The sequence below is a fragment of the Cetorhinus maximus genome, chromosome 4 (assembly GCF_964194155.1).
Source record: "Cetorhinus maximus chromosome 4, sCetMax3.hap1.1, whole genome shotgun sequence".
Lineage (NCBI taxonomy): Eukaryota > Metazoa > Chordata > Chondrichthyes > Lamniformes > Cetorhinidae > Cetorhinus > Cetorhinus maximus.
Genome location: NC_135882.1, coordinates 123205551 through 123218354, shown reverse-complemented (window position 1 = coordinate 123218354; position 12804 = coordinate 123205551). Strand labels below are relative to the sequence as shown.

The 12804-nt window shown below is 42.4% G+C and overlaps 1 protein-coding gene across 1 annotated transcript in view; it reads left to right on the top strand.

Annotated features, from left to right (window-relative positions):
- The window catches only part of pip4p2 (phosphatidylinositol-4,5-bisphosphate 4-phosphatase 2), a 98835-nt gene that overhangs the window by 28010 nt on the left and 58021 nt on the right, over positions 1-12804 (top strand). The window contains exon 2 of the mRNA XM_078540722.1: positions 9980-10128. Coding sequence (XP_078396848.1) covers positions 9980-10128 — 149 coding nt within the window. The remainder of the gene's footprint in view (positions 1-9979; positions 10129-12804) is intronic.

Sequence of the window (12804 nt, the reverse complement as noted above, 5' to 3'; positions counted from 1 at the left end):
CTTGTTAGCTGTATTTTTAAGTAAAGGGGGAGGGATGCAGTAAAGTGAGGTACCTTGTCCCTTTAAGAGAATGCAGTTGTATTGAACATGTGACAGCACTGACGAATCACTGTACAGTGTAGACAATGGGGAACTGTAAGTCTAGTTCTGGAGGTTTCTGAGTAAGCATGTATGATCTGGTGCTCTGCCCTTTCGCTCAATAAACCATCACTGTTTATTCTTATATCAACCTCTCCCCATTATTGATTGCAAGCAGCAATTGAGAACATAGGAAGGCGTGCAGTTAGAGTTCGGTTGTCCAACAAACTCATTTACCCAAGACATAAAATAATGTATGAGGCCTGATCATTAAATTAGCATGGGCCTTACACGGACTTCTTTGGGCAAAAGCTGCTAGCCACCCAATTAAGGTAATATTGGAAATAATATTGTTTTTGGTGACTTTTTGCAAGTAGTTGTCTGAAATGACTTGTAGGCAATGTAGAATTGATTTCAGTCAAAAGACGTGTATACTAAATATAATTATTTTAGTACCTTTAGCAGAGAAATGCATCAAAAGGTAGTTCACAGAAGCATAATGAGACAAAAATAGCCAGAGCCAAAGGAGGAGATAATAAAAGATAGGCTAAAGAGATGGATTTTAATTTGGGCCTCAAAGTAGGAGAGGGAGATGGTAATATGGAGGGGTTTAGGGAGGTAATTTCAGAACCTGGGTGGGTAATTTCAGTGTTCTGTCCTCTGGAGAGCCACTCTTGAAGGGAGCATGGATTGGATAATCCACACCACAGTATTGTAGCCCTATCTGGTGAGCCATGTTCCCTTTTTCTGTAACTGAAGCACTGAATTTGCCTTTTTAAGTTTGCCATTGAATTTCTGGCAATAAGCTTGTAAATAGTCATGCTGCAGTTGTTACATCTGTTGACTTGAAGATGACTGGATATCAACTTGAAGTGCACAACAGCTGCTCTTGGCATATAAACACTCCATAGATCGATGTCTGTTCTATAAAAAGTAATCACAGTGGTTCTGTGGGGAGTAATCTAATCTTGGGGTTCAACTTCTGAAATTGCTAGAGATTCAATTGTAGCCATGATATAACTTTTTAACCTGCTTATCACTCCTTGCTATCCTTTCTATAAACTTAATTACTTTTTGTTCAGAAGCTTCCTTAATCTTTCCTTAAGTTTAAATTCCAGATGCCTCATATAATTTCCATTGTCCATCTTTGTACTCTTTCAAATGCTTTACAATTATTTCTATGATTGGATGACCAGAACTGCAGACATTATTCTATATGGGGCCTGACCAAGACCTCTTACAATAACTGTACCTTATTTGCCTTTTGTTTTAGTTAAGCCTGCGCTGAGAATTATAACTGGAAGAATTTTTTCCTGATCAGCTATGCTGTATCATTCCTGTGTTTAAAATGTAAAGATTATTCCTCCTTGATTTCTTGTCTGTAGACTAACTGTTATTTACACCTATCCACATTGAACAGTATCTGCTACTTTGTTGACTTGTTGGCTACCTGTTTGTTGACTTGGTGAAATTGATAAGACTCCCAGTTTCTGGGATAGAGGCTGGTGTAAAAGTGAAAGACCTTTTGTCCAGGGTTTAGCTTTAATTCTATCCTGATAGAATAACCTGCTCACTGACACTCAGTTTGGGTTCCGCCAGGCCCATTCAGATCCTGACCTCATTACAGCCTTAGTCCAAACGTGGACAAAAGAGCTGAACTCAAGAAGAGAGGTGAAAGTAATTGCCCTTGACATCAAGGCAGCATTTGACTGAGCGTAGCATCAAGGAACCCTAGCAAAACTGGAGTCCATTTCATGGATACCTCTTCACTGGTTGGAATCATACCTACACAGTATTTGTTTCTATAGTATTTTAAAGTACATTATGTTTCTAATGCTATTTGCCTCATCTACCATTAAATAAATTTGTTTGGCAGTTAAAGTCTCAGCTGTAGTCTAGTGTGATGTAATATCCTATATTCTAATATCATTGAAGATCACATGAAAGTGTGATGTAAAACCAGCAGCTGAAAAAGGCTCTGTTTTTCCTTGCACATGCTATCAAGTTAACCAAGAGACCCGGATTAGGTGAGTAAATGCTCTTTTAAGGCATGAGGATTTGGGGCACATGTACCACAGCAGGCTAAAAGAAGGAAGTGTAAAATAACTAAGATTTAAGCATATAATCTATACCAATACTTGTGCAATATCATGAAAATGCTGCATTGTCACTGCTGCTGTCATTTGCATGAGGCTTTAAAGTGAGGTCCTGTATGCTTGTTCAGACAGATATTAAAATATTCTGTGCCAAAACTTGGAGCAGCTGGGAGTTTTCCCAGTGTCCTGGCCAACATTTCTCACTGAATCAATACCACCACAAAAAAATGGTCAATCCTCAGTGTTGTTCTTGAGACGTTGTTGCAGTAAATGGCTGTTACATATAATAGTTCTTGTAGCAGTAGCACACTTTTTTTTATTACCTTTGAATTTTATCATAACCATTAACTGTTGAATCTTGCCAAAAAACTCCTTTTCAGAATGCAAGTTATAAAATTAACTGTAATCTGCTTCTGCTTCATGTTAGTGATCTTTGGAAAAATTCCAAAAGGTTAGGTAAACATGACCCTTGCTGAATTCATGCTGCCAGTCCCATGCTGCCTTTTCATGTGTTTGCTAACTAGGTCTCTGAAAATTATTCTCAAGCTATTTTGTAGCACTACCTTAAATTTACTGTTTCATAGGACCGGATTATTCATGCCTCTTATCTTCGGCATGCGGGTGTCAATCCCACCTCCAGCTCACCCCCAAAGCTCGGGTGGGCAGGTGTCGAAATCGGAAGCCTGTCCGTCATGTTTAAATAAATAATCAAGAGTCAGTTAAGTTTGTTAACTAGGCAATTGACTTCTAATATGCTGTCCATGCCATAATATGGTTGGCATGGACAGTCGGATGGGAGTGGACAGGCCCTTTTTTAAAAAAAAAAAATAACTTTAAAAGGGTGGTAAGGAAGAGGAATACTATCTTCATCTTCGGGGGGTGCCCTTTATGCATCAGGAGCAGCCCTCTCTAAGCACCCCCTGTCGCTGCTTTTTTTCCTACCCACCTGCTTTGTAAACTGCCCAAACCGTCCCCGCCCAAGACCCTGAACTTGCACTGGGATCCATAGGCCGGCTGCTTGCAGCCCTGGCAGCGCCCACTAATGCTGTCTTGGTGCTGTCGGGGTTGGCTGGCAACTTCCCAGGGCAGGATTCCCCCCTCAGTGAGGGGTGGAAGACCCACTGGCAGTCCATTTAGCCTGGCCGCAGCACATTATGGCTGTGGAGCAAGCTGGTGTCCAGCAAATCGGCTCCATGCTGACTTTGGACTTTGGCTCCCTGCCCCCACCTCCTGTAATATACTGCCCATAGTTTCTAGACTTAAAATAAATTACGATGGGCTATTAACCAAATATTCTGTGGACAGTATGATATCCCAAGGATAATGTTTGTCTTAGCCACAGACCCCATATAAAGTATTGGTGGAAATGAGAGGAAAAGGTCAAATTAGAAACGGGATACACCTACCCGGGGAATGAACAGCTTTACGATAACACCAGCGTCATCAGAGACTCATGATTTTTTTGTCCCTGGAAGTTGGCCTGAAGATCCATCATTTTGATCAAACCCTTCCAATATAAAACGAACAGCCTTCAGATGAAGAGCTCACTTTGAGAGGATAGGATATGTCTCCACTAAGAGCATCAGTTAATTTTTATTCTTGCAAGTAAACAGATGTTACATAAACAAATCTGCATTTGATTTGTACTAGTTCATCATCGCTGCTACCTTGAGGCACAGCACGATGCACCTCTGTTCTTTGACATTATAGGCGGTAGCCAACTTTCATAGCCTTGTTTCAAACTTCTCTTTAAACATTAATCATGTGGTGGGAGTCTCCACCCACAAGATATTTAACAAATTAGCAGACTCAAGGTACAAGCTGCATGATTAATGTTAAAAAAAGAAGTTTGAAACAAGGCTATGGAAGTTGGCTGCAGTTTACGATATCAGGTTCAGCAGACCCGGTGTAACATCAGCCATTGCACCAGATCCTGAGGTCAAAGGCCCTTGCAATTAATTCTGGTTGAAGTAGTTTAGCTATGTTTAAATACTTCCAATGCTCCCATGGTTTTTTTCAGGGGATGCTTGAGGAGAAAACCATGTTACAGCTTTATTCTGAATTACTCTTATTTCTGGGTTTAATTGCAATCTAAGTGCATTCTACCTAATCTGATCTATATGCGCAGTCAGGCCCACGCCAATGTGGTTGGTTCTATTCGATGGGATGTATGGAAGGGGATGCCAGAATTGACATCAGGCGTACTTTAAAATGAGGCACCAACCTGGTGAAGCTGCAACACAATGTTACCTGTATCCTAAATGCCAAAAGCAGCAGGTTTTGTGCAGAGCTTGTGGTCTCACAGCCAGTGTATTAAAGTTCTCTAGCCCTCCCTTCCATTTAAGAATGATGATCAGGCAACAAATGAGAGGAAGTGGTTTCATTCTCCATTCTGAACTTTAGTGGAGCAGACATGAGTGCAAAAGACACGGATTATAAATAGCCAAAAGTTCTAAATAGATGATTCTACTTTCCCTCACCCTGAGGTTCCAGTCATTCTTAGTGCTACTATTCAGTCAATTCAGTTAATTTAACATGACAAGAAGTGACTTGAGTGCCCCAGGCAGTTGAAGGATGTAGGCCCTAATCTTATCTTGTAATGCTGAAGTCGTTCTCCCATTATTTTGCTGATTATTGAAGTAGTGATCAAATAGTGCCATCAAACAAGAACTACTCACTAATTATCTTTTGATTCCCTGTTCAAGTAATACACAACTACTCCACTCTAGATCTAACTGTATAGCCATAATCTGGACATGAACATAAGCTAAGACCAAGAGGAGAAGCGCATTCAGCCAAGTATGGCACCAAGGAACCTTATATCATTGCAGGCCAAATAAAAAAACCTTTCAGTGTCTGAAATCATACCTGACACGAAGGTGGCTGTGATTGCAGGAAGGCAATCTTTTTGCAGCCCCAGGACATCTCTGCTAAATTTCCTCAGGACACCATCTTTGGCTGTTTTATCAATGATGATTCAACAATTTTAGTTTCATTTTTAAAACTGTTACCAGTGTTTGCCATCAACTAAGACCAATTATTTTTTACTTTAAGTGATTTATTCTACAATGCTGATATGCAAATAACTCAGAGCATACTGGAAGAATAAGCCAATACATTAACCTGTATCATGCTTGTATGTCTTAATGCTTTAACAGATGAAGAATTTGTTCTTTAAGCCTGTTCTTTTAGCATATCCTGTGCAATATATGTGGTAAGTGTAGGCCCAACCATCTTCAGCTGCTCATCAGTGACCTTCCCTCCATGATAAGTGGAGACATCGCTGATGATTACATAGTGTTCAATACCATTCGTTACTCCTCAGGTATTGACGCAAGAGCTGGACAACATTCAAGCTTAGGCTGATAATGGCAAGTAGCACTTGTGTAACATAAGTGCCAGGTAATAACCATCTCAACAAAAGAGAATCAGTGGCATCATCATCACTGAATCCCCAACTAGTAATATCCTTTGGGTTACCATTGACCAGAAACTTAAACTGGATCAGATATATAAATAATATTGCAACAAGAACTGGCCAGAGGCTGGGAATTCTATGGCAAGTAACTCACTTCCTGACCACTTCCCCACAAAGGCCTGTCCAAGGCACAGTCAGGAGTTTAATGGAAATTTTTCTACTTAACCTGGATGAGTGCGGCTCCAGCAACATTCAAGAAGCTTGACGCAATCCAGGGCAAAGCAGCCCACTTTATTGGCACCTGAACCACCACCTTAAACATGTCACCCTCCACCATTTCTGCTCAGTGTCTGCATTAAGCCTTATTTGAAAACACCTTCCAAACTCACGACCACTACCATCTAAAAGGACAAGGGCAGCAGATAGATGCGAACACCACCACTGGAAGTTCCCCTCCAAGTCACACACCATCCTGACTTGGAAATATATCACTGCTCCTTCACTGTCGCTGGGTCAAAATCCTGGAACTCACTCCCTAATGTGGTGTACCTACTGCAACATGGGCTGCAGCGGTTCAAGAAGGCAACTCACCACCATCTTCTTGAGGGCAATTAGGGATGAGCAACAAATGCTGGCCTTCCTAGCAATGCTCACATCCCATGAAAGGAAAAGATAGCTCATTAGCTTTCTAAAATCAAATAATGGTTATTACACATTGAGTGGAAAAACCCTTGCAAATTTTACCTGATCCTGAAGGCAGTTGGGTATATATTTTCAGAGTATCAACCTAATATTTAGCTTGACTTCCTGTTTTCTGTAAATAACAGTCCTATGGCCAGATGAGGTCCACAAGCCACAGTGCTTCACTTGTGATCATCTGTGATTATGCTTATTGCTGTAATCCTCGATTGCCTTCATAGACAATCATCTAGCTCTTTGTAAAGGAATTATTGTAGCTATTACCTGGCACACTTGAACTGTAATCATTAACACAGTAAAGAAAGGAAGATGTTGTAATAGATTTTGTTTTAGCCCTTGAAAGCCTACTGGCCTTTATTTTAAAATATGAGTTCAGATAGCATTCAGGAAGTTCTTGTTTCAGTTCCAATATGTTATCTGAACCTCTGTCAGTCTTATAACAATCTCTTGGATTGGGACAAAGCTTGGACAATTTAAATAAATTCACTTTAGTTCTTGATTGTTTGAAATGGATTCCCAAACCTCCCATTTTGCAGAAACAGCACTCCCTTCTTCAAAGCTCGCTTTCTTCTACAGAGTAACCAGCCAGTTAGGCGACATCCTTTATTATCAGCTTTTTCACATGTTTTTTTTATGTTAACAATGAGTCTCTTTGTGAAAGAAATTAACTGGGACAGTCTATTCTGACTTGGGTATGTGACTAAAGAAATATTAGGTCCTGTGATCCATGAGTATTATCGTTGTGCCTTTGAAAATAACACAAGTGACACAACCAGTTATCAGGCTCTTGTTTTGCTAAATGGGTTTAAATATGTTATGGTTGGCAAATGTAATGAAACCTTTAAGTCACCTAGTAATTAAAATTTTCTTGGCCCTGAATTTCCTCGGGTTGGACCTGAAAAAGGCAGCAAGCCAGTTATGCCAAGCCAGTGTTAATCCTAAAGTTCTTGGTGCACTCACTCACCAGTTACAAGGCCAGTGATGGCAAGAGGGCAGAACTGAGGTGGGGACTCCGCACTATGGAAGCTCTATGTTTCCTGGTCTGGAAGCAACTGTGTGGGACCGGAAGCTGAACCACGCTAGGTTACAGGGAGGGAGATATAGACATGGAGTGACCTGGAAAACTGAAGGAAGAAACAGCTTTTTTTATTTTGACAAATACATGTTGGCTCCTTTGCATAGTGGGCTTGAAGGAGAAACGGTTAGAGCCTTGGCAATGGGGGCATGGGCAACATTCCACCGATGGTTGCCAGGTAGCACATTTTGCAGCCCAGTGATGGCTCTCATGCTCCCACAGACTCTGGGTGGAGTCAACACATCAAGGTAGCGGTGGGTGCAAACCTGGTGTGACTGCTGGGATTGTGGATTTTCAGGGCTTTTGTATCAAACTTTTCATTCCTTAATACTGAGAGGACCAGCAAACAAGGGAGTAGAGATCCTGTTTCAGCTATACAGTGCTCTGGTTAGACCACACCTGGAGTACGGTAAACAGTTCTGGACATCACCAAATTAGAAAGGAAAAATTGACCTTGGGGGGATTGTAATGTGGATTTAGAAGAATAATGCATCAACCTCAATGGTTAAATTACAAATGGAGACTGCACAAACTTTTTAAAAAGATCATTCATGTGCTGTGGGCGTTGCTGGCTAAGCCAACGTTTGTTGCCCACCCCTAACTGCCCTTGAGAAGGTGGTGGTGAGCTGCCTTCTTGAACTGTTACAGTCCATATGGTGTAGGTACACCCACAGTGCTGTTAGGTAGGGAGCTGCAGGATCTTGACTTAGTGACAGTGAAGGTACAATGATATATTTCCAAGTCAGGATGGTGTGTGACTTGGAGGGCACTTTGCAGGTGGTGATGTTCCCATGTGTCTGCCATCCTTGTCCTTCTGGATGGTAGTGGTCATGGGTTTGGAAGGTGCTGTCTAAGGAGCGTTGGCGGGTTCCTGCAGAGCACCTTGTAGATGGTACACACTGCTGCTTCTGTGCATCGGTGGTGGAGGGAGTGAATGTTTGTAGACGGGGTGCCAATCAAGCGGGCTGCTTTGTCGTTCTGTCCTATAGGTTTAATTGCTGAAATTTAGAAGGTTAAGAATGATTTGTTCAAAGTTTTCAAGACATTATGGGGAACAGATAGGGTAGTTGGAGAGAAATTATTTCCACTAGTTGGCCTTGGAGCATGATGTGTCCTTGAAGTCTGAGCCTTCAGCTGCAGGTGTTGCAGATTCCCGTGCACTGTACTTGAAGCCTCACATCGGACCTCCAGGAATTTAGTGTCCTTAAATATTAAATAATTATCAAAAACAATCTTCTAAAGCTTCCCATTAAAATTGCAATGTCCTATTGTAAATTTGTCTGAGAACTGTTGCCCCTGGAGGCTTGCCTACTCTTGGGAACCTGGTTTTGAGTTTTTTTCTGGAACTTTTGCTTTGTTCAGCTGGGACTTCCTTCCCTTGTATGTTTTGGGTCCCTATGTGGGTGCAACCTTTCAGCTTTCTGCACATGCATGTTCTCATTACTCTTGTCAACCTGCCCTCCACTTTCTGAAGGCCAGCACACTCCTTCCTGTGGCATGGTTCATTCTCAACTTTCCTTGAGCAATATTGCAGGAGGTTGATTGCCAATTAAAATTAGTTTTGAAATTGTTTGCTGAATTAAAGTTATGGATTTCTTCATAGCAAAATTGAGTGTGCATGAACAGCTGCCGCTGGTAAAGAAGGTTAATATGCTGTCCTTTCTGTGCTAGTATTTGTGTGTAACTAAGACTGAGGCTGATAACTTTGGAATACTGTTGAATTGCGGCAATAAAAGAGATAATGTGGATCTTAATATGAAGCAAGTCAGAAGGGTTGAAGATACATTTACTTTTCCAGCAAATGGCTTCACAGAAATAATTTTACATAATCTACAAAATGTCTTCAAGGGATAAAAGTGCATATAGCAAGGACATTGGCAGGTTACTTTTCTGTGGATGGTATTGACCTGAAACTGGTTCTTCACTCAACCACAAATACATTTTCAGAAAGGGATTAATTGATATGATGAGGTGCATGACCTCTGGCTTTTTTTATTCCTTGCCTCCTTAGCTCAAGGTCGCTGAACCCAACTGCACTGCCACATTTATTCCTGAGGTTAGATCAGCTCATGGATTAAACCGAGCACCATTTCTGATATGGTACAGCATGTCATGAAGCTATTAATGTACATAATATTTTGGAAAATATTTTTCTTTTTAAAATAGAGGTTTAGCCTGCGGGTGTGTCTTAATTGGATTGAAGTCAGTTAGTGTGGGTGCTTTGATGGGTACTATTTTTGATAGGGAAGAGAGAGTGAATTTGCATTTTTTTGAGTAGAGCATTCAAGTAGTGGGGTGAAAACTGACGCCTTTCTAGCAGCTACCAAGCAATATGTTTATATTACTAATAAAATTGGTACTGTAAAAGGGGTTTCATTGTTAAAAGGTGAAGTTCAAAGAGACTAGTGAGACAATGAGAATTTGAATTCAATCAGTTGTGGTCAGTATAGCTTCAGTTTTCGGGTGTGCAGAGGAGAAGCAATGTGAGATCAAAGGTTATAACACAGCAACATAACTAATATTCATCCACTGACACATTGGGTGGACCAGTAATTCCTGTTCTATAATGATACAAATCTTTTTAATATTTTGTGGTTGGTGTTTTTCTTACAGGAGAGCTCCCACCTCCTTACAGCCCAGTGGCCAGTCCTGATGTTGGAGGAGTGCCAGTAATAAACTGTCGTGTGTGCCAATCCCTGATTAATTTGGAGGGCAAGCTCCATCAGCATGTTGTTAAATGCACTGTTTGTAATGAAGCCACGGTAAGAATATCTAAATATTATATAAGTCAATGATAATGAGTAGCATGAAATAGGGTAGTTTTCCCTGGACTACTCTAGTGTAGTCCTTCATTTTCCTTGATATATTTTTGCAACTTTCAAAAGGAACAATTTTTTCCATGTAATTTGATAAATTTCTTCTGGATTTGATTTTATAAAATGTAACATGAACATGTAGAACGCACTATTAATGATTTTCTCAAGTAAAAGTTTTGTATTACTAATTTTTTGTTTTTATTTGTTCATGGGATGTGGGTGTTACTGGCTCGGCCAGCATTTATTGCCCATCCCTAAGTGCCCTTGAGAAGGTGATGGTGAGCTGCTTCCTTGAACTGCTGCAGTCCATGTGGTGTAGTTACACCAACAGTGCTGTTAGGAAGGGAGTTCCAGGATTTTGACCCCGCAGCAGTGAAGGAACGGCGAAATGTTTCCAAATCAGAGTGGTGAGTGGCTTGGAGGGGAATTTGCAGGTGGTGATGTTCCCATCTATCTGCTGCCCTTGTCCTTCTAGATGGTCATGGGTTTGGAAGGTGCTATCTGCTGAGGCTTGGTGAGTTCCTGCAGTGCATCTTGTAGATGGTACACACTGCTGCCACTGTGGGTAGGTGGTGGAGGGAGTAAATGTTCGTGGATGGGGTGCCAATCAAGCGGGTTGCTTTGTCCTGGATGATGTTAAGCCTCTTGTGTTGTTGGAGCTGCACTCATCCAGGCAAGTGGAGAGTATTCCATCACACTCCTGACATTTGCCATTTAGATGGTGACAGGCTTTGGAGAGTCAGGAGCTGAGTTACTCACCACAGGATTCCTAGCTATTGACCTGTTGTTGTAGCCACAGTATTGATATGGTTAGCCCAGTTCAATTTCTGATCAATGGTAACCCATGGGGATGTTGATAGTGGGGGATTCAGTGATGGTAATGCCATTGAATATCAAGGGATCATGGTTGGATTCTCTCTTGTTAGAGATGGGCACTGCCTGGTACTTGTGTGGCATGAATGTTGCATGCCGCTTGTCAGACCAAGCCTGGATATTGTCCAGGTCTTGCTGCATTTGGACATGGACTGCTTCAGTGTCTGAGGAGTCACGAATGGTGCTGAACATTGTACAGTCATCCCCACTTCTGACCTTATGATGGATGGAAGGAAGGTCATTGATGAAGTGGCTGAAGATGGTTGGGCCTAGGGCACTCCACTGAGGAACTCCTGCGGTGATGTTCTGGAACTGAGATAATGGACTTCCAACAAACACAACCATCTTCCTTTGTGCTAGGTATGACTCCAACCATTGGAGTGTTTTCCCCCAGTTCTCATTGACCCCAGTTTTGCTAGGGCTCCTTGATCGAACACTCAGTTAAATGCAGTCTTGATGTCATTGTCACCTCACCTTGGGGGTTCAGCTCTTTTGTCCATGTTTGAACCAAGGCTGTAATGAGGTCAGGACCTGAGTGGCCCTGGTGAAACCCAAACTGGGCTTCAGTGAGTAGGTTATTACTAAGCAAGTGCCACTTGATAGCATTGTTGATGACTCCTTCCATTACTTTACTGCTGATCGAGAGTAGACTGATGGTGCGGCAATTGGCTGGGTTGGAATTGTCCTGCTTTTTGTGTACAGGAGGTACCTGGACACTTTTCCACATTCCAGGTAGATGCCAGTGTTGTAGCTGTACTGGAACAGCTTGGCTAACAGCATGTAAGTTCTGGAGCACAAGTTTTCCGTACTATTGCCGGAATGTTGTCAGGGCCCATAGCCTTTGTAGTTTCTTGATATCACGTGCAGCAAATCGAATTGGCTGAAGACTGGCAACAGTGATGCTAGGGACCTCCGGAGGAAGCTGAGGTGGATCGTCCACTCGGCACTTCTGGCTAAAGATTGTAGCAAATGTAAAGCCTTATCTTTTACACTGCTGTGCTGCGCTCCTCCGTCATTGAGGATGGGGATATTTGTGGAGCCGCCTCCTCCAGTGAGTTGTTTAATTGTCCACCACCATTCACGACTGGATGTGGCAGGACTGCAGAGCTTGGACCCGATCCGTTTGTTGTGGGATCGCTTAGCCCTGTCTGGCACTTGCTTATGCTGTTCAACATGCACATAGTTCTGTGTTATAGCTTCATCAGGTTGACACCTCATTTTTAAGTATGCATGGTGCTGCTTCTGGCATGCCCTCCTGATCTCTTCATTGAAGCAGGGCAGCTCCCCTGGCTTGGTGGTAATGGCAGAGTGGGGGATAAGCTGGGCTGTGAGGTTATATGCTGCTGCTGCTGATGGTCCACAGCACCTCATGGTTGCCCAGTCTTTTGAGTTGCTAGGTCTGTTCGAAATCTATTACATTTAACACAGTGGTCGTGCCACACAGCACGATAGGGGGTAACCTTCATCTCCCCAAGGACTGTGCGGTGGTCACTCCTACCGACACTGTCATGGACAGATGCATCTGTGGCAAGCAGGTTGGTGAGGATGAGGTCAGGTATGTTTTTCCCTCTTGGTTCCTTCACCACCTGCTACAGACCCAGTCTCGCAGCTATGTTTTTTGGGACTCGGCCAGCTTAGTCTGTGGTTGTGCTATTGAGTCACTTCTGACGATGGACATTGGAGTCCCCACCCAGAGTACATTCTGCGCCCTTGCCACCCTCAGTGCTCCCCCCCAAGTGGTGTTCAACA